A 21,915-nucleotide genomic window follows, 5' to 3' on the forward strand; every position below is an offset into this window, starting at 1 on the left:
GAAAGGTAGCCGAGTCAAGTCAAACCCACAACCCTTGACCCATTTTTGATGTGCTTCTTTTTTCCACGGTCAAAGGTCAACCTTTCGCTACTGAGTCAGAAGTAGTAGCTTCCAAAGACATGGGTGGTGTGGTGTGCATGCCATACCATACATAAATAAAGTGCATCACTTCCTCTCTTTTCTCTCTCCATTTTCAAACTCAACAACAACACAAACCTTCTTCATTCATACCTCATCTCTTCAGCATGTCTTTCAGTTTCACTGACCTCCTTTCCAACAGCAATAGCTTGACCATGGATGATGATCCTTTTGGACTTGAATTTGCCAACACATTCAAACAATTTCAACCTCTTTCACTGCCTCTCCCTTCTTATTCAGAGTTCCCACCTGGTTTTTCCCCAACAACACAGTCATTGAACTCACCCCTCTTCTTCTCTTCTCAAAATGTAAGTTTTACCATCAGTTATTGCCATTATTATATCTGAAAAACTGTTTTGCTGTGTGTGTAGTTTGTTCTACCACCTGTTTACCAGTGACAGGATTGACTTTCATAAAAGTAGTACCGTCGGAAGAAACTTTCTCCTAAACAATTTAATAAAAATAAATATGAAATCAGTTTCTCTGAAGTTGATTTCAAAACAAATAATCTTATTTCAATTTCTTTTTGCTCTTTTAGAAATATATATGGAAAAGTTCCCTCTAAAGGGAGCATGTAATAGTGATAAAAAATGGTTCTTGTTGCTGGTTAATGTGATGTTTTTTTGTAATAATAACTAATTGTAGGGCGTGTTTGGTTTAGGTTCCTGCATCTTACACAGCTGAGTCATCTTCCAGCATGAGCTTCAACATGAGAAACAGTTCAACTGGGGATCAGATAGGAAACAAGGAGGAAGAGAGATACTGCTCTGACTTCTCTTTCCTAACAAAAACAAACCACGTGCCTCTCTTTCAATCTTCCACAAGCATGTTTGAAGTGGTAAGTTGAATTTTTTTAATAGAAGTTTAACTTAAAGCACAAGTTTTGGGGTGTATTCTTTTTTTATTTCTGGTTATTTATTTGATGATTCAGGGGTGTGAGACCATTTCTTGTTCAATCTGTGTACCTTGACTTACTTGGACCTATTTGTCTCATTAGCATCTGCTATTTGTTTAGTGTGTCGTCTTCGTTTAGTTCTTCACTTTTCTTAAAATTAATTAATTTTGTATTTTAGTTGGTACAAGCTTGTTTGAACAATTCAAAACTGGACTGTGGTATTCCAAGTTGACTGAGTCAATCTTAAAAGTATGTCCATGCTTGTTTTCAGAAATCCTTACCTACTTTCAATAATAAACTATATCTCTTATTTTATGCCAATTGATATAAATTTCGTAGGTCATTGCTGTCTGCATAATAAAACGTTTTTGAAGTTCACATGGCCAAAGTTAAAGGCCATTGAACTTACTTACACATAAGAACTTACTAGCAAGTTTCAAACTTGTTGATTCTTTGAAATGGAATATGCTAGTCTTGCTTTTATTTGATTATGGTTTCTAATCTTTGTTCCACTTAAACAACAGGAGCCAGTAAAGAAACAGGACACAATGATGTTGAATGAAGCTGCAAAGCAAACAGATTTCTCATCTGAGAGGACACAAACAAAATCTGAATATGTAATCACTCAGGGCTTCTCCACAGAAGTTGCCTCAATCAAACCTGAAATACAAAGCAATTCTACTTCTGTGTCTGTTCAATTTAACTCTAATAATGCTTTTAAGTGTATTAGAGAACAAAGGAAATCAGAAGATGGGTACAATTGGAGGAAGTATGGAGAGAAACAAGTGAAAGGAAGTGAGCATCCGCGCAGTTATTACAAGTGCACGTATCCAAATTGTCCAACAAAGAAGAAAGTAGAGAGGTCTTTGGAGGGACATGTTACTGAAATAGTATACAGGGGAAGTCACAATCATCCTAAGCCACATAACAAAAAAAATGGCTCTCAATCAATTCATCAAACTTCTTCATCCTGCACCATCTCAGGGATTTCAGATCAGTCTATGGGAGAGGAAGGTTTTGAGCAAACATCACAAACTAGTTGCTCTGGAGGGGTTGATGATGAGGACCTTGGACCTGAGGCCAAAAGATGGTAAGATAAGCTAATGACAATACATATCTCTAATGACCTGCTTTTTGTATTATTGGAAAGAAACTACATGATGAGCTTGATTTCAGTGTGACTAATTATGATTATGGTTCTGATATTTCAGGAAAGGAGAGAATGAAAATGATGACTATTCTAATTCATCAGCTGGGAGTAGAACTGTTAAGGAACCTAGAGTTGTGGTTCAAACCACAAGTGAAATTGACATACTTGATGATGGATATAGGTGGAGGAAATATGGACAGAAAGTGGTCAAAGGAAACCCAAACCCAAGGTATTTCCATTTTTCAGATTGTATAGATGAATTTAATTGTCATACACTCTTATTGTAAACATTTTTAAATTGTCAATCAATCACAAACTATCCATGCAAAAATTTGAAGTGATTATTGTAAAGGCCAACAAACATCATTCTGATGATCAATCATACTCTCTGGGGCATTTCAATTAAACTCTTCATAGAATTGATCTTCATTTATGAAAAGTAAAATACTTGTGTTGAGGGATGATTATTCTGTCAAGTGAATTTGAAATCAAATTGAAGAAAACAAACATCACCCTTTAGTTATATGGTTTTTTAGTGTTGAAATTTCATTACTGCCACCCCATAAGGCTATGACTCACTAAAGATATTCTTTCTGCAGGAGTTACTACAAATGCGTTAGCTCAGGTTGTCCAGTTAGAAAACATGTTGAGAGAGCTGCAAATGATATGAAAGCTGTGCTAACAACCTACGAAGGGAAACATAACCATGATGTGCCTTTAGGACGAGGAAGTGCAAGCTATAACAGAACTTCTCTAAACAACACCACCAGCAATGTAACAGTACCTGCCCCTATAAGGCCTTCAGCAGTGAATAATTATTCTAACTCAGCAAGTTTCACCAATTCACTCCCTGATACCAAGCTATCAGCATCTGCAAGTCTAGACACTATTCCAATGGACATGTTGATGAACCCTGGAAGCCTAGGATTTTCGGCTAATGACTCATTCCTTCAGTCTTTTTTTTCAAAGAACTTCTAAATTTGGAAGTAGAACACTGGAACCTTACACGTAACTGATATGTTTATGTATAGCATATAGGAATATAATAAGAAAATCATGGGAATCTACTAATTTAGTGTTCTAAGATTAGAGACTAGAACTGCAGTGAAGCTTGACAAGAGTTAGGCCTTATTTCAACTCTCAATTTAGTAATAGGAGGTACAGAAAATGTGTTGACTTTGAATTCCATTATTCTTTTGTTGCTTCTGTTTATCAATAAAAAGTTTCTTTTGCTATGTCTCACAACATTCAATTACTTTCTAAAATTTATGATAGTTCTTGCCAATTTCTACTCCGCTATAGAAATGTCTACTCATTACGTCTCTCGTTGTTTTTTTGGTGTGTTTTTATAACTTTTCGGCCAAAGTCCTTTGTTTATTCAAATTATATTCAAATTATGAAATATTTCGTAATATATTGAGAAAGTCTTCAAAATTCAAAATATTAGAGATTAAATCAATTTATAATATATAAATATAACTTCATCTTAAAAACTAGTTTTGTGATTATGGATTAAACTCATTTTCTAATGAAAAAACTTATAAGGTGTAAATTTTTTTTGAAGTGTCATCTTTATTTGTGTAGTTTTCTTATAATTCATTGAAACTCTCCACGAGTTTTCAACAATTGATATATGAGTCCCCATATCTTGAATAATTTGTCTAATTCTAGAAGAAACGCTAGTACTATTTTAAAGATTTTGATATTATTAGATGGACCTTGTATAAGTTCTACTAATAAATGAAAACAATAGATTAGAAAAACGAAACTTTCGGTGAACTTCACTTGAATTTTCTACCAATTTGGTCATTAAAGGACAAAGTATATATAATAGTAGTCAAATTATATTATTAAAAAAATCCAGTTATAATGTTTGTTGGTTTCAATGACTACAAAATTCCACATTTAAGAAAAGAATCAACACCACCAACACACTGTGAAGTGGGACCAAAAGAAGTTTGTATTCATATGCAAAATCCGTACAATAAACCTCTTATTATTGCAACGTATGCAAATACTTAAAAGGGAAAAAGGGTTACACATTCATTTGAAATTCATACTAATCATCTAAATTTCTTATACTCACTTCCTCACAAATATAGAAATAAAAGGAAGTTGAAAATGGTAGTAGAAAGTTGTTAACTTTTTATTCAGTGATAGGAGAAAGTTTTAGCTATTAAGGGTGTTTATATATAAGTTTGGGTAAATAGTTTGTATCCTGATATGACAGCTGATAGTGCTAGAGAACAGAAGGCTAAAAAGGACATGGCAATGGCTGCAGCTAAAGTGTCCGTAAATATATTCTTGCCTACAATTTCCCTCGTTATACGTGTCATTGGAATAGCTGAAGAGGTTGATGATAGCAAGAGATATGCTACAACCTGAAACCAAACACTTCACCTTCATTTTCTAACATTTCATAATCAATCATTAAACCTCAGAGAAACTTGTTCTGAATTGCTAAACAAAATCATATTATTCTTATATTAGAAACATCAATAACTTTAGTTAATGATTACTTGAAGAATTGTTTAGAAACAGAACAGCAATGAAATGAATATGATCAGAGAAGAAAGAACGCCAAACCTGATCTCCAACAAAATCAATCAACCCTGCAGTTCTTGCCTGAAGCATGTTTTTCCCATTACAAGGTTCATGAGATTGACGAAATGCTTGAACACCATAGTACAAAATAGATAGAATTGCCACAGCCAGCAAGTATCTATAATCCAAATATTCCAAATTTAACTTCAACCAAATTACTTCATTAAATAAATATTTTAATTTTGATATACTATAAACGTAAAAAAAAAAAATTAAATACTCAACTATAATTAAATATTGCTATAAGAAATTGTTAATCATATTTATTTGGAAAATATTTTTTTTTAATTATGTGATAATATATTAAGAAATTTTGTATGATTTAACATCAAATATGAACTTTGTTATTTACATTTATTATTTTATGATATATTGACAATTTGTATAAGTACAGTATACAACTTTTTTTTTAAAAATTTTAATTTTTATATGGAGTGATAAAAATATTCTTTCTTCTTATCATCACAATTAAAAATGGTATACTAAAACAAGTTCTCAAACTATCGTTACTATACTTAAAAATTATCCCAAAGCCCATAATGTTTTATAATATGTTAATTTCTCTAGTATAGTATATTTCAATGAAACAAAATCAAATTTTGACAAAAACCCATTAATCTTCGGCCAAAATGCTAACAAACCCACGTCATATATTAAAAATATTGAAATAAAAAATGTTTGAGCTTGTACCTATATTCTTGTCCCATGGATAAATCAATCCAATCACCATTTTTACTAACCACAAACACAACAAGCATGAAGGAAACCAAAGAGAAAAAAAGAGCAATTCTTCTTAGCCCCAATGAGCCTCTCATTAGCAAATCGGTGGCGCCGCCGCTAGTTCCCGGCGCGTGAACGTCCACACTTGGCTCAAACGGCTCTGTCTGAACGTCAATTTTCATTTGTGTGGGGTCGGAACTGTTACATTCCCTTTGGGTTCTTGCATGACACTCTTCGGATTCCAATGCTAAGACGACAATGAATTGAAAAATGAAAACCAAAGTGAAGAAGAAGGGTTGTGGTGAGACAAAGATATAGAGACAATTTGTGGATGTTTAATATTGGAAACCGGTGTTATTCTGTTGGCGAATTGTCATAGGAGTTTACGAAGTTTCGGTTCTAGCCAATAACAGAGCGCGTGAACTGCACCAAGGGTTCAATATATCTTCATGTTTGATATAAGATTTTCTTTTATATTCAGAAATTGTTTTTTTTATCTTTCTATTCAGAAATAATGATTTTTGAGAATCATAAATTTTGAAAATTGTGACTCTTAAAAAATACTAAAATCTGTTTAGTTAATAAAAAATTATATAGTAGTTAAAGTTGTCTTTTTGCTTATCAAGTAGTTAAAGTTGTCTTTTTATTGTCCGTTAAGAGTATATACACTTCAACACCATAGTGATTTGACCCTTTTTTTTACAAATCATTTTATTATTCTCGGTCGCAATTTTTTTAAAATTCTTTTTAAAACTGTTGCGTTGATAGGTTCAATTATTAGTTATATTTGTTCTTGCCAAGAAAAAATTGATATATTGGATATATGTGTGCATCAATTACACAAAATAAAATAGGAGATCTCACCTGATTTTTTGACGTTTAAGATATAGTAAAAACTTAAAATATTGATATAGTATAAAGTGAGAATGTATGAGTATAGATTCTTTATGAAAGTTATTCTCTATTTATAAGCTTCTCCATCTGAATCGTATTTTTCTCCTTTTGTGTGATATAAAACGATTTTAAAGCATTATCATGTCATAAAATCATCAAATATAAAGAATTTACATTGATTGTGTAATAATAGGATTAATTGTAACAAGATTTAACCATCCAAACTTGGTAGAGATAATTTACTAAGGCCTTAAAATGAGGATCTAAGATATCTCGACAAATTTTTGGAGACTACCTTCAGAAAATAGGTGGACCATGGGCACATTCCAACTTGGGTCAAGACAATACTTTTCCGACTGGGTTCATGACGGTACACATCCTCCATCCTCAAGCCGAGCAGGGTGAAGCAAAAATGCTTATCAAAGAGCCTCCGAAAAGACTACGTGTGACTCAAGAAGCCTTTGAAGAGACATGGATCTAACAGTTATTAAATGCTCGTGCACACGTGTCTTCCCCTTTCATTAACTTTGTAACTTCCTTTCACTTTTCTTTCCTAGGAATTGAATCGTCTAGATTAGTTTTTCTACTTCCTCGCAGTGAGATTTCTTGCAGTTGTTCTTTTTTCTTCACGAATATGTACGTTCTACACTCTTCGTTCTAGAACTAATTTTCTTTGGTGGCGAAGGTAGCATAGTTATTGCTTGGTCGTTCGTTGGTTTGAGTTTTTGCTTGTCGTGTTTGTGGTCATTGCTTGTCTTCCTAATGGATTATGCAACTTCGTATCCTCGGGCTAGGAGAGAACTTCTACGGAAACTTCCTCATATACTTGTGAAAAAAAAACTTAGGGAGTTGTGAAAAGCGTATGCACTTAGTAAACTTGATGAGCACTTAATTAAAGTTCAGATTTGTGAGGCGAATGAGCCTGTTTGTAGAGATGAATCAACTGACCCCAGGGTTCATTTTTCTATATCTATGATATTGTATTTATCAAACTAGGATTGCATTTGCCTCTTGATTTGTTTGAGAAAGAGATTCTTACTGAGTTGAATATATCTTTGAGCCAGTTTCATCCAAATAGTTGGGTCTTCATTCATGCGTTTAGCATCCTTTGCGTGCATTTTGGTGTAGTTCCTTCCCTGAACATATTTTTTTTTATTTCTTTGAGTTCAAGAGTTCCTCTAAACAATTATGGACCTCTCTTAGCAGTCTTAGTGGAAGGGGTTTACCCACTTTGTTCCAATTGTTACGAGGTAAGTTATAAATAACTAGTAAAACAGACCATGAATTGTGATATGAGTTGTGATTCATACTCATACTACCAAACGGATTCATTCTATCTGTAGCTAAACCAAGTCGGATATTCTTGATTCTTTACCAAACTCTGGAAATTCGTCATCAAATTTCTTCCATTGAATAAAATCAGCTGGATCTCGGTACATGCATCACATTTCCTCTCATGTGCATGTCATCTAAGATTCTTAGCATCATTTGGGTTTGCAAACAAACGCTTCATCCTTGCACCATTTGAAGATGAAGCACTGTTAAGCAGTTCTGAATTACAACTGCTCCGATCAACCGTGCAGATGTGCTTCAACAAACACACCGAACTTCTTCGTTTCGCGCCGTCACCGTTCACTACAAAAAAAATCACTTTTAGCAACCACCAAATTCGGTCGCTAAAAGTACTAAAATCGGTCGCTAATCATATCTGCGACCGAAACGGTCACCGAATAAAGATGGAAGCGAAAACCCTAGTCGCAAAGCATTTAGCGACCGAATTATAAAGTGGTCGCAAATTTGCGACCGAAATTTTGGTGGCTGAATCGGTTGCAGAAAATTTGGTCACCAAAATTTAGTAACTAAATTAGCGACCACCATTTTCAGTGACAGAATCGGTCGCAAAAAATTTGGTCACCAAAATTCCGTAACCAAATTAGTGACCACAATTTTCGATGGCTAAATCGGTGACTGAAATAGAAGGTGTTAGCGACCACTATTTTTGGTCGCTAATAATTAATTAAAAAAAATATTGTGGTGGCTAATTCGGTAACTAAATAAAGACTCCTATTGCGACTGATATGATTTCGGTGACTAAATGGAGACTTTTATAACGACCAATTTTATTTCGGTGGCTGAATACTTTTTTTATTAAATTAGTTCAACCTAGCCTAACTTTTTTTTTCTAAAACAGTAACTAACTTACTTTCAATAATGTAAAGATGAATTAGATTAAAACTATTTTTAAAGTGAATTTTCAACTCACTAGGCCAGTTAAATAAACTATTCTAATAAAAAAATCAACCAATTTGGTCTCTCTTAACATCTATCTAGTTACGAAAATTATAAAAATGAAAATTTTAAAATCGTCTTGAGTTAAATTAGAGGTAGAATTTTAAATCATTCTCAATGTAAATCAAAATCTGATAAATATTTTATCCAAACACAGAGTCTATATGAAAATATAAGATTTATTTTTATAAAATATATAATTCAAAAAAGTGAAGAGAATGAAAAACTCCTCACTTTGCATTCTAATTTAAATGATCTTCCAAATTAACACATGCACATTCAGAATAAAACATGCTAAATAAAAAAAGTATTAAATTAAAATATGATATATACACTCTGAATAAACCAAAACAAGTGTATCCATCAAATAATAGCTTGTGTTGTTTAAGCCAAAGCCAACACAAATCATAATAAATCAAGCCTAAGCCTTTATTTCTCAACTGAACACTTCTCACTTGTATATAAATAATTAAATAAATAAAAATTTAACCTTCCCCATCTTCAACATCTCCTTCTTGCACGTTATCTTTTAGAAAGATACAAACTATTTTCATTTGGTTGACAGTGATAAATCTACCATGAGGCTTGTAATGCTTAGTACTTGCCAACATAGTAGATGGCTTTGTCTGGTTGTTCCTGTTAGATAGCCATCTACTGTACATGGAACTCTGCAGCTGTGTGGCCTTCCCCCTAAAATTATATCAATACAAACAATGAAATAAGGAACTAACAAATATTTCCATATACCTCATTCTCACTGCATGGTTGATTGTTACAGTTTTAAAAGAAAGAATTTCTCCACTCAATCTAGAGAACAGAGTTCATCAATTCAAATAATCAAACATAAACTTATTTCTATATCTCTACCAATGATAGGTAGACTCACCATTCCAATTTTTTTAGGACATACATTGTATAAGAGGAAAGTTGGCTAAGTGGTTATGTATGAAATGAAAATAGGTAAATATAAAAAAAGAATGATACAAGACTAGTTTTGGTTATAATGACAGTACCCATGTATTTCTTTAAGCCACTTGTCCACACATGACATGTTATACTCATGGAGGCAAGGAAGAACTCGTATTTGGTCACCCTTCTTTGAAGAGGTATTTAATGACTGCCTCAAGAATTGGCTCATGTTGCATGTCTTTCGTATCTCTTATGGCATAACCATAGTGATCCAAGAAAGTTTGAAGCAGCAAAATGGATCCAGTGGATCCAAATTCAGCAAATTGTTAGCCAAACAAAGTACTAAGTCAATAACAAATTCGAAACCCAATACAGAGAAAATTCCAAATATAAATAAATTAAAAATTAAAGATCTAGCCAAGAATCTGGGGCCAACTGAGAAGGGTTTCTTCTACTCCCTTTAGATATAGAATGTGATACTGTAAAAGACAATATGGTTATTCATTAGTGATCCTGCCGGTTGACCAGAACGCAAGAGCCTCGCCTCGTCAAAGGTATTCTTCCTCTGGATCGGCTTTGCACCACACTAGCTTCCATCCTTCACACCTCGATTCACCTCAAGAACCTGCAAAAGACAGAGTGGCACCGCTGCGGCCGATCGCGCTCCGACGCTCAAGTCAGTGACTGAACCACCAAAATACTAAGAGAAAAACTAAGAGCTTCAGGAACTGTGCAATGTTCTCTCTCAGCGTACTCAAGTTCTCACAAGCGTAAAGAAGTGTTCTAAACGCGCGTACCTCAGAAGTTCGTTAGAAACTCTTATATACCTGTGCACTTTCTCTCTCCTGACGGTTACACATCTGAACACGTGGCTCGCATCCAGCTGTACACGTGTCACCATCTGGAGCGTCCTCTGCTTGAGCATCACTTCTTACTCTTCAGGCTGTTCGACTAAGTTACCCATGCAAGGAGTAACTCGGTGTATAGCTGCCTTGGAGCGCGATCTCTTCTGTGTGGCGAGTACGGGGTGTCACCATGCACACCTTCCCTGTGGTCTCGCTGGCCGCCATCATGATCTGCTTCACTTGCTTCACCGTGCATGTCCTGGTAAGCTGTTCCCTGGCCTCAACCTCTGGCTAGCTAGGGGATGATCATCAGATAACTTCATCCTTCGCACTCGTGCCCTTTGAGAGCCTTGAACGAGCTTTCCTGATCTTTCGGCGATGTCCTCCTCTCGGCGATCTCTGATCACTTGGTCGCCTGGGTTCGCATCCGGCGGCTACGACACAAACCTGGTGACCGCCGGTTTAGATATGCTAGAGGTCGGAGCACGCCAACTACGCGAGCTGGTGACCGCCGATCAGCGACTACGCGAGCTCCCCGACTTCCTTCCCTTCTGTCAGCCAGGTGTTCCGCTCAACACGCCTATATCATCGCTTGCTGCCACGTCATCACTCCCGACTACCTGGTCGGTACACAAGCCCCCTAGTCTTAAGCGAAGACTTTGTCCAGCGAAAAGACTAGGATGTCACATCACCGTCGAGCTGCGTGGCACTGGCACGGAATTCCAAACGTTTGTACCCTCTGCTTTTCCGACGCTCCACCAAACCCCTTTTTCCAATCGCTCGACACGTGGTTTCATCAACGGTCATCTTCAGCTGTCGTTTGCGCTTCCGAAAACATTCGAAAAACCCCTAAAACCCCTTGCACTTCCACTGTTTCATCACTTTCCTTCATTCTCAAAGACTCTAAGTTTTTTTTTCTGCAACCTACGAAGCTTCTCAACCCTCTCAATCTCCAACTTCCTTCAATACTCATCCGATCATAAAAAGGTAACTCTTTTACTTCTTCTGTTGATGTTTGTTGCATTTTAACCGATTCGCATCATCCATTATCTGTCTGGTGCATACGTTGTGGGCTGTTTTTCCTTTTCCTCTTCCCTCGTAGCTTAGGGCTTCATCTTCCATCACGTTCGTCCCAACGAACACCTGTTCGTTAGTTCTCCTTTCTTTATCCTCAATCGAGTCGTTCTCTGTAACCTTTGTTCATCCCTTTCATTTTCCTTTGCAGTTCCTGCGATGGCTCATACAAAATCCACCGCGAACCCTCATTCCTCGTCGCAAAACCCTCCACCCCAAGCGCGTAGGGTTGCTCCTGGGGCAAATCCTCCACCAGCGCGTAACCCACCACGAGCACCTGGCGTTCCTTCTTCCCAGGCTGAGAGGCCTGCAACTTCTCACGCCAATCCCGCTCAGGCAACCCCGCCAGTCGCCAGGGGCGCCCCCTACCTCCAAAGGACTACAAGGCACTCTATCCTTGGGCCACCTCAACTTTGTTAAAAGAGACCTCTTCAATAAACACGGAGTTGGGCGTGTACCGACTAAGGAAAGGGGACCAATTCGAGCTCTCATTCCATAAGGAGAACGATAGCAAAATGGCCATGCTGCCCTGCTTCCCGGATGAGCCGGTCTGTGCGGACGATAAAGCGAACCGCGGCGAGCTGTTCTGCTTCATCTATGCGACGCTCTTCAAGAAGGTGAAGCTCAGACTTCCCTTCACCCGTTTCGAGAGAGAGGTGTTAACCGAGCTCGATATCGCCCCCGCCCAGCTTCATCCCAACAGTTGGGCGTTCGTGAGGGCATTCCAAATTATGTGCGCACACTTGGGACTACCAGCTTCAGTCGACGTTTTCCTCTTCCTGTTCGAAGCTAAGAATCCAGGAGACCGCCTCTGGGTTAGCCTGAATGGGATTGCTGGGAGGTCAATCCTCTCAATCTTCCAACAATCTTACAAAGATTGGAAGGGAAAATTCGTGAAGGTGTGCGCCAACGACCAAGATCCCTCCCTGCTCGACGGCTTCCCCTTATACTGGGTACACAAGGGGAACAAAGACGCCAAAGAAAGCTTTAGGAGGCCCAGAAGTCCCGATACCATGGGCGAGCTAGACAAAGATCTCTGCCTTTTCTGGAAGAGTGTAGCAGCCACCAACATCACCTTCCCCACCTCCTCAATAATCTCCTTCGAGTTCCTTGATGGCCAACTTGAAGCTCATATAGGTTAGCCTTTACCTCGACACCTAGGTTTTCGTTTTGTGTTGGGACTGACTTCGCATTTCTACCATCTATCATTGGGCGTCCTGTTTGCTCTATATTTATCTTAACTGTTCATCCATGTGCTATTTGTTTGTGTTATCTCTGAGTGCATATACTTGCATGTTCTGCTTCTGCTTTGGGGCCTACTTATCTGTTTTCTACCCTGTGCAGACCTCATGTTGGGAAAGGGAAAACTGGCAGAACTGAGGGCAATCGCCCGGGCACACAAGCTGGCGGCGGGCTCCCAAACAGTGCCCAACTCGGTGGTAGAGATCGTCGTTGCCCAGGGCAAGACTCCACCCCAAGGTCCAACTCCTTCGGGGACACTACCCGTCCCTCAAAGACAGAAACTTGTCTTGAGGAAGCCAAAGAGAAAAACCACTCAGGTGGTACAGGAAGATGAAGAGGAAGATGATGAGGCGACTGAGGACGGCCTCATCACCAAAAGAACAAGGGTGGCACCTTCTTCACCACCCGCTCTCCCAACACCAACACCGCCCTCACCTCCAGCTCCAACACAACCAGTCCAAGCAACACCCTTGGCGGTCGCGCTCCCTGTGGTTGAAGGCAGCGAGCCTAACTTCATAGAGAACCCTCCAAGCGCCTCCACGCCGTTCGTATCTGCTGGAGAGGGTCCTCCTTCAACCACTTCTATTGCTGAGGCCGCACCAGGTGGAGATGAAGGTGCCCACAACTCGCCAATCCTTATAACAGAGTCCCCGACTTCACCGCCACGCCAAGAAGCCCCCCTTAGGGAAAAAAGAGTGCCCCCTTCAAACTGTTTAACAGAAAGCCTGTAAATCTTTTTCATGTTCGTTTTTACTTACAAAGCTTTAACTGTAATACAACTTGAGGTGTGTGGTGTTCCAAGTGCGAGGAATCCCCCCTCCTTCTAGCGTCTCTAGGCGATAGGCGCCGTTCCCGAGCGCCTCGGTTATTCTGAACGGTCCTATCCACTTAGGCGACAACTTGTTTTCCATCTCGTACTGGTGGGCTTTCCTCATCACCAAGTCGCCCTCTCTAAACTGCCTTGGCATCACCTTCGAGTTATACCTTCGTTCAATCCTCCTTTTCACTGCCTCGGCTTTTATTCTCGCCTCCTCCCTGACCTCATCCAACAAATCCAGATTCAACCTTCTTTCTTCATTCGAGTCTTCCGCTACAAAGTTCTGGAATCTCGGCGAGCTCTCCTGGATTTCCACTGGAATCATTGCATCACATCCATAGACCAAGCTAAACGGGGTCTCATGGGTTCCTGACTGCTCGGTGGTATGGTACGCCCAAACTATGCGGGGTACCTCCTCGGCCCACGACCCCTTAGCTTTCTCCAGCCTTCTCTTCAAACCTCTCAACAACACCCGATTGGCGGACTCTACTTGGCCATTTGTCTGAGGGTGCTCGACGGATGCAAACACCTGCTGAATTCTCACCTTTTCGCACAGCTTCTTCAGTAGGTGACTTGCAAACTGAGTCCCGTTGTTTGACACCAGGCGCTTAGGCACACCAAACCGACACACGATGTTCTTCCATACAAAGCTCTCAATCTTGTGTGCGGTGATCTGGGCTACTGGTTCTGCTTCGATCCACTTGGTGAAGTATTCAATCGCCACCACCAAGTACTTCATCTGCCTGATCGCCAATGGGAAAGGTCCCAGAATGTCAATCCCCCACGTATGGAACGGCCAAGGACTGTAAATCGACTTTAACTCTTCTGGAGGCGCCTTGTGCCAATCAGCATGCTGCTGGCATTGCTTGCAACACTGTGCATACTTCTTGCAATCCTCCCTCATTGTTGGCCAGTAATAACATGCACAGAGAGTTCTTGCAGCCAGAGCTCGACCCCCGACGTGACTTCCACATATCCCTTCATGGAGCTCGGCCATAATTCTTGTACATTTTTCTCCGTGCACACATTCTAGGAGTGGGTGTGTGAACCCAAACCTGTACAACTCGCCATCAATCATGGTGAACTTGCTGGAGTTCTTCTTTATCTTCCTAGCCTCCGTCGGGTCCAGCGGGAGAAGGCCATCTGCCAGGCAGTGCTGGTACTGGGTTATCCATGTGTCTGGCTCATGTGTAGCGCAGACCTGCGTCATGTTCACCCTTTCCCCCCGACATGCTCTTATTCTCGGCGACCTCAAGGTCTCCTGAGTCAAGGACCTGTGACTCCTCGCCGCTTTCTCCGTTGACTTGCTTATCTGAAGAACCAGGTGGTCTGCCACAAATGCTCTAGGCGTCTTCAGAGTTTCTTGGATCACCGTCCTCTGCCTACCCCCCTTGCCCGAACTGGCGAGCTTAGCTAGCAAGTCTGCTCGGGCATTCTGCTCTCTGGGCACATGCACAACTTCAAACGAGACAAAGGAACTCTTCAACTCCTGCACATACTCCAAGTAAGCTGCCATTTGTGGATCCTTGGCCTGGAACTCGCCTGTAACTTGTCCCGTGACTAATAACGAGTCACTCTTGGCCATCAGCACCCTGGCCCCCATCTCCTTAGCCAACAAGATTCCGGCGATCAGTGCCTCATACTCTGCTTGATTGTTGATGGCTTTGAAGGAAAACCTCAGGGACTGTTCTATCAGCACGCCGTTGGGCCCTTCTAGAATGACTCCAGCACCGCTACCCTGCTGGTTCGACGATCCGTCCACCGAGAGCACCCAACGAAAACCATCCCCTTCAACTCGTGCTGCTTCTGACGAGAGCTCGACCACAAAATCAGCGAAAATCTGCCCCTTGATCAGACCTCGGGGCTCATACTTGATGTCGAACTCCGACAGCTCCACCGCCCACTTCACCATTCTCCCAGCTACATCAAGCTTCTTTAGGACTTTCTGGATGGGCAAGTCGGTCATCACCAACACTGTAAAACTGTGAAAATAGTGGCGCAACCTCCTCGCCGAAAACACTACAGCCAGTGCAGCTTTCTCCAAGGCCTGATACCTCACCTCCGGGCCTTGCAACACCTTGCTGACGAAATAAATAGGCTTCTGAGCCTGGTCTTGATCTTGGGCGAGCACCGCACTCACCGCCCTCTCAGTCACAGCGAAATACAACCTGAGAGGGGTTCCTACTAGGGGTTTGCACAAAACCGGCGGGCTCGCCAAGTACTCTTTAAGCTTCACGAAGGCTTCTTCACACTCCTTCGACCAGACAAACTTGTTGTTCCGCTTTAAGCATTGGAAGTACGGATGGCCTTTCTCTCCGCTAGCTGAGACGAAACGAGACAGGGCGGCCATCCGACCTATAAGTTGCTGCACCTCCTTCACGGTAGCCGGGCTCCTCATCGCCAAGATGGCAGCACACTTATAAGGATTTGCCTCTATTACTCTTTTAGTTAAGAGGAATCCCAAGAACTTCCCTGCCTCTACGCCAAAAATGCATTTCTCGGGGTTCAGCTTTAATCTGAACTTGGCGATTGTGGTGAACAACTTCTCTAGATCCGCGACGTGCTTGCTCTTCTCTAACGAGGTCACGACCATGTCATCTACGTATGCTTGCACATTCCTTCCCAGCATCGGTGCAAGTACCTTATCCATCAATCTTTGGTACGTGGCCCCCGCATTCTTCAGCCCAAAGGGCATCACCTTATAACAGTAGCACGATCTCTCGGTCATGAAGGCAGTCTTCTCTTCATCCATAGGATGCATCTTTATCTGATTGTACCCCGAGAAGGCGTCCAGGAAACTCAGCAACTTACACCCTGCAGCACTGTCGACCAGGGCGTCTATGCTTGGCAAAGGATACGAATCCTTTGGACAGGCCTTGTTCAAATCTGTGAAGTCGACGCACATGCGCCACTTCCCATTACTCTTCTTTACCAGCACGACATTAGCCAACCACTCAAGGTACTGGACCTCCCTGATGTGGCCTGCGGCGAGGAGCTTCTGTGTTTCGTCCCTGATCGCCTGCCTCCTCTCCTCGTTGAATTTCCTTCTTCTCTACCGCACTGGTCTAACTTGTGTGTCCATTGCCAAATGGTGACACAAGAAATCGGGGTCAATTCCCGGCATGTCCGAAGCAGACCACGCAAAAGCATCCAGATGCCGTTCTATCACCTTGGCGATCTGGTCTTGGAGCTCAACCTCCAAGGATCTTCCCAGCTTGAAGACCTTTCCCCCGATCTCCCTTTCGAGCCACTCCTCGACGGGTTTGGATCTGGTTTCCCTGGCGACCACCGCCCTGGAGATTCCCAACTCCCTCGCTTCCTCTGGGCGGTTCCTCGCCTCTTCCTCCCGTCCCCCGCTCTCCCCCTCAACCTCAGCATCCAGCATGGTGACATCGCCTCCAGCGGCCACCTCCATCGCCGCATCAACAACTCGCCATTCTACTGGCTTGGGCTTCACACCAGGAGGTGGCGTCGTGGTGATGTAACTTATTGACCTCTTATTCTTCAGGCTATTCTCATAGCACTTCTTTGCTTCCCTCTGGTCAGATCTGATGGTTATCACCACCCCCTCCATGGACGGCAACTTCACCTTCATGTGCCTGGTCGAGGGCACAACTCCTATTCTGTTGAGTGTTGGTCTTCCCAACAAAATGTTATATGCTGAGGGGGCGTTCACAACGAGGTACTTGATTTTCTCCGTCCTCGAGCCCGCCTCATCTGTGAACGTTGTTCTTAACTCTATGTACCCCCTGACCTCCACCTGATCGCCAGCAAACCCATACAAGCACCCTCCATAGGGTCTCAGCTGGTCAAGGGGCAGTTGCAACTGTGTGAAAGTCAGCCAGAACATTACATCCGCCGAGCTTCCTTGGTCTACCAGCACCCAGTGGACTTTCCTTCCCGCTGTGACAAGCGAGATAACTATGGGATCGTTGTCGTGAGGCACAACGTCCCTGAGATCTTCTTTTGTGAACGTAATATCCACATCTGGCGAGTGATCCTCGAACATATCCACTGTCATCACAGACCTTGCATATCTTTTCCGCTGTGACGCAGTGCATCCACCACCCGAGAAACCTCCAGCAATGGTGTGGATCTCGCCATGGGTGGGCATCTCATGCTGCTGAGCCTCACCAATTGCCGGCTGGGAGCTCGACGCACCCCCCGTCCCCCTGTCCAGCAGGTAATCGTTCAAGAAACCGCTCTTGACCAGATCGTCGAGCTGGTATCCTAGGGCCAAACACGAATCAATATTATGACCAAAACTCTGGTGGAACTCACACCAGGCGTTCGGTTTTGGTCCTAGCACCTTGTCGCTCACTTTCTCAGGCGCCTTAAGCCTGGCTGCTATGTTGGGAATGACGATCAGATCCGCCAACCCCATGACAAACTTGTGCTTTGGTGGGCGATTGTACTCCCTGGGGCGCCCTGGGCCCCTTCCCTTGTTCTTCCTCGGATCATAAGGATGGCGAGTCCTTTGATCCCTCTTGGCCGCCGCCGTCTCCAGCACCCTCTGCGGCTGGATTCTGGTCTAGGCACGTGGCCTCGCAGGGGCCACGCTTCCTCTCTTCTCGGCGACCTCACTCTCATCGGCAATGTGGGCCACGACAAGTCGCCTAACCTCAGCAAACGTGGCGGGGTGAGCCCTAATCAGCGCCTCACAGAAAGGTCCCGGCAGCACGCCCTTTTTGAAGGCGTATACCAGCATCTCCTCGTCTTTGGCAGGCGAGCGGACCATCTGTGCTCCAAACCGATTCAAATAGTCCCTGAGGGACTCCCCCTGGTATTGCCTGATGTCGAACAGGTCATAAGACACCCTAGGCGGCGCCTTGTTCACAATGTACTGCTCGACGAAAAGCTTCGAAAACTGCTGGAAATTGGTTATGTGACCTGTAGGCAAGCTCACAAACCATTCCAGCGCTGTTCCCTGGAGCGTGCTCACAAACATCTTGCAATATACAACATCTGAGCCCCCCGACAGCATCATCTGCGTGTGGAACATGGTGAGATGTGCCTCGGGGTCCTCCACGCCGGTGAAAGAAGCCTTCACAGGTACCACGCTCGCAGGGATAGGCGTGTCGGTGATCGCCTGAGCAAACGGCATAGGGAAAACGCGAGGTGGCGACGACGGCGCGACCTCTTCAGCAACTGGGCGTCCTCTCTGCTCCTGAAGAGCTTGACGCAACTCCTCAGTCACTTTGCTGAGCTCTTCATTCCTGGCCTGAGAGGCGACCAGGTCTTCGTGCATCTTCGCTTGCTCTACGCGCGATGCTTCCACATTTGCTTGCAGCGCACGCATGATCTCCATCATTTGCGCCATAGTCATGGCGCCTTCAACAGCAACTGGCACGACGGGACTTGAACAGTTGCTTCTCATCTTCCTTATGAAAAATCAACAGACCAAACTTCAACGAACGAAAACTTCTCCAGCAAACGATTGATCCAACAATCAATCGGTCGGAAACTCTCAAACTCCCAAGAACTTCCAAAAACGCAACTGCAACAGCACGCCGATAAATTCGGACGTCGAAACCTTCACATAAACTTGTAACTTCACCACAGAACTACCGCTTCTCCAGCAAGCTCCCGATTCACTAACCAAAAACGCAATCAAATGGAAAAAGCTCTGAACAACCGATTGAAAACCGCGCGAACAGCAAGAAACTTCAAGAAAAACGATCGAAAGCTTCGAACAAACGGTGGAAACTTCAAACTACCGATTAAAACCCAAACGAACGGCAGAAAACTCGGATTCACCGAACACAACTCGCACGAACGGTGGAAAACTCGAACTCACCGAACAAAACTCGCACGAACGGCGGAAAACTCGAAATCACCGAACAAAACTCGCACGAACGGTGGAAAACTCGAAATCACCGAACAAAAGCTTGAACGAACGGTAGAAAACTCGAACTCACCGAACAAAACTCGAGCGAACGGTGGAAAATGGTTGCACCAGCACACAACCACACAGAAACTACAGAAACTCCAAGAACTCACGCTGTGGATGGGGACAGGTTTTACACGGCCCCACGGTGGGCGCCTCATGATCCTGCCAGTTGACCAGAACGCAAGAGCCTCGCCTCGTTAAAGGTATTCTTCCTCTGGATCGGCTTTGCTCCACGCTAGCTTCCGTCCTTCACACCTCGATTCACCTCAAGAACCTGCAAAAGACAGAGTGGCGCCGCTGCGGCCGATCGCGCTCCGACGCTCAAGTCAGTGACTGAACCACCAAAATACTAAGAGAAAAACTAAGAGCTTCAGGAACCGTGCAATGTTCTCTCTCAGCGTACTCAAGTTCTCACAAGCGTAAAGAAGTGTTCTAAACGCGCGTACCTCAGAAGTTCGTTAGAAACTCTTATATACCTGTGCACTTTCTCTCTCCTGACGGTTACACATCTGAACACGTGGCTCGCATCCAGCTGTACACGTGTCACCATCTGGAGCGTCCTCTGCTTGAGCATCACTTCTTACTCTTCAGGCTGTTCGACTAAGTTACCCATGCAAGGAGTAACTCGGTGTATAGCTGCCTTGGAGCGCGATCTCTTCTGTGTGGCGAGTACGGGGTGTCACCATGCACACCTTCCCTGTGGTCTCGCCGGCCGCCATCATGATCTGCTTCACTTGCTTCACCGTGCATGTCCTGGTAAGCTGTTCCCTGGCCTCAACCTCTGGCTAGCTAGGGGATGATCATCTGATAACTTCATCCTTCGCACTCGTGCCCTTTGAGAGCCTTGAACGAGCTTTCCTGATCTTTCGGCGATGTCCTCCTCTCGGCGATCTCTGATCACTTGGTCGCCTGGGTTCGCATCCGGCGGCTACGACACAAACCTGGTGACCGCCGGTTTAGATATGCTAGAGGTCGGAGCACGCCAACTTAACGATCGGCGACAACGCGAGCTCCCCGACTTCCTTCCCTTCTGTCAGCCAGGTGTTCCGCTCAACACGCCTATATCATCGCTTGCTGCCACGTCATCACTCCCGACTACTTGGTCGGTACAATTAACATAGAATCTTGACTCTGAAGCTCAACAAATCGTTATTTAAAATCAAGAGATAGAAGAAATCAATAGACATGTTAGCAATACAATAGCATAAGAATTTTACAGAGTAACATGCTATCTAGATTTCATCCTAAAAACAGTGATGCTTGAGAAGCACGCTCACTCCCTGCCAAATCAATAAAATTCTGCAGAGAAATAAAAAGACATTAAAAAATTATAAAATCTTTAATAATGCCCACAATAGGAGGGGATTTTAAAGAAAGTAAAGATACCACACTAGCTACTAGGGTGGCTGAGTTTCCTTTGCCTAGAAATTCCCTCACGGAATTTTGCATTGTATAAAATGTTGCAACTTCGTTAATGGAAGTCTATCAGCAAAAAATATTAAGCACAATATTTTAAGCATGCAAGGGAAAGACACATACCAATCTGATAATTTGGTGATATCTAGAACAATTTTCATTAATTTATGTCTCTCCCACTTGTCTCTGAGCTGCAAGAATAAAGTAAGTAATAAAAAAATACCTACTATTAACTAAACTGGAACAAGAAAAGAACGAGTTATAACTCTTTTAAGAGTTACTTTGACGATAATACATTTTTAAATATATCTTCAATTCAATAGAAAAAGTTATTTTTTTTAAAGCGCTGACAATAATTTTGAAATATTGCATGATGAAGTATAGCTTTAAAATTTAAATGTTCACGATGAGGTATAAATTTGATGAACAACATCAATCAAAAACAGATGAACTCAGAATTGTCATAAAAAACACATCTCTTTAATTTTGAAGAGTTTTAAAATTTTAGTCTTATATGTATACTACTAATTTTAGTCTTATATATCATATAGCACCACTCTATCGTCAACTAGGTATCCAAGATACCTCTGAATTGAAGATTTTCCTCGTAACAAATGCCTCAGTTGTTCCTTTGAGTATGAAGAAAAAATTGTAATTTAGTGAATAGATGAATATTGTTATTTATCCTATTTTTGTTTCCCGAAACTTAAAATGACAACTGAGTGTGGGGGACTTCTCACTTCTGTGCTTCAAAAGCATTCTTCTTAAATGAGTTTCTTGAAATTAAAAACCTAAAATCCTCTAAAATGAGATAAATTTTGAGTGATTTAATCGAAGAACTTGAAAGCATAATCGAGAAGGTTTAAAATCAACTGGAAGGAACCAAGTCAGTTTAAGTTTCATCGGCTAGAATCAATACCCTAGAGATTAAAAGTACCTCCGTTCGCATCTCTGCTCGCACCTCCGTTTGCGCCTTCGTTCGCCTCCGTTCGCACCTCCGTTCGCGCCTTCGCTCGCCTCCGTTCGCACCTC

General features: G+C 42.3%; 2 protein-coding genes across 2 annotated transcripts; one reads left to right on the top strand and one right to left on the bottom strand.

Moving 5' to 3' along the window:
- On the top strand, window positions 1–3,428 carry LOC137819224 (putative WRKY transcription factor 26). The gene is made up of 5 exons (XM_068623009.2): window positions 1–446; window positions 800–976; window positions 1,558–2,123; window positions 2,245–2,412; window positions 2,783–3,428. Exons 1-5 carry the CDS (start codon window positions 246–248, stop codon window positions 3,159–3,161), a joined length of 1,491 nt encoding a protein of 496 aa, XP_068479110.1. The 5' UTR covers window positions 1–245; the 3' UTR covers window positions 3,162–3,428.
- Window positions 3,429–4,125: 697 nt separating this feature from the next.
- LOC137819003 (CASP-like protein 4B1) lies at window positions 4,126–5,820 on the bottom strand. The gene is made up of 3 exons (XM_068622698.2): window positions 5,478–5,820; window positions 4,770–4,905; window positions 4,126–4,564 (listed from the first exon to the last, which is right to left on the bottom strand). Exons 1-3 carry the CDS (start codon window positions 5,687–5,689, stop codon window positions 4,370–4,372), a joined length of 543 nt encoding a protein of 180 aa, XP_068478799.1. The 5' UTR covers window positions 5,690–5,820; the 3' UTR covers window positions 4,126–4,369.
- Between the last annotated feature and the right edge of the window lie 16,095 nt (window positions 5,821–21,915).

The sequence above is a fragment of the Phaseolus vulgaris genome, chromosome 10 (genome assembly GCF_051622355.1).
Source record: "Phaseolus vulgaris cultivar YP4 chromosome 10, ASM5162235v1, whole genome shotgun sequence".
Lineage (NCBI taxonomy): Eukaryota > Viridiplantae > Streptophyta > Magnoliopsida > Fabales > Fabaceae > Phaseolus > Phaseolus vulgaris.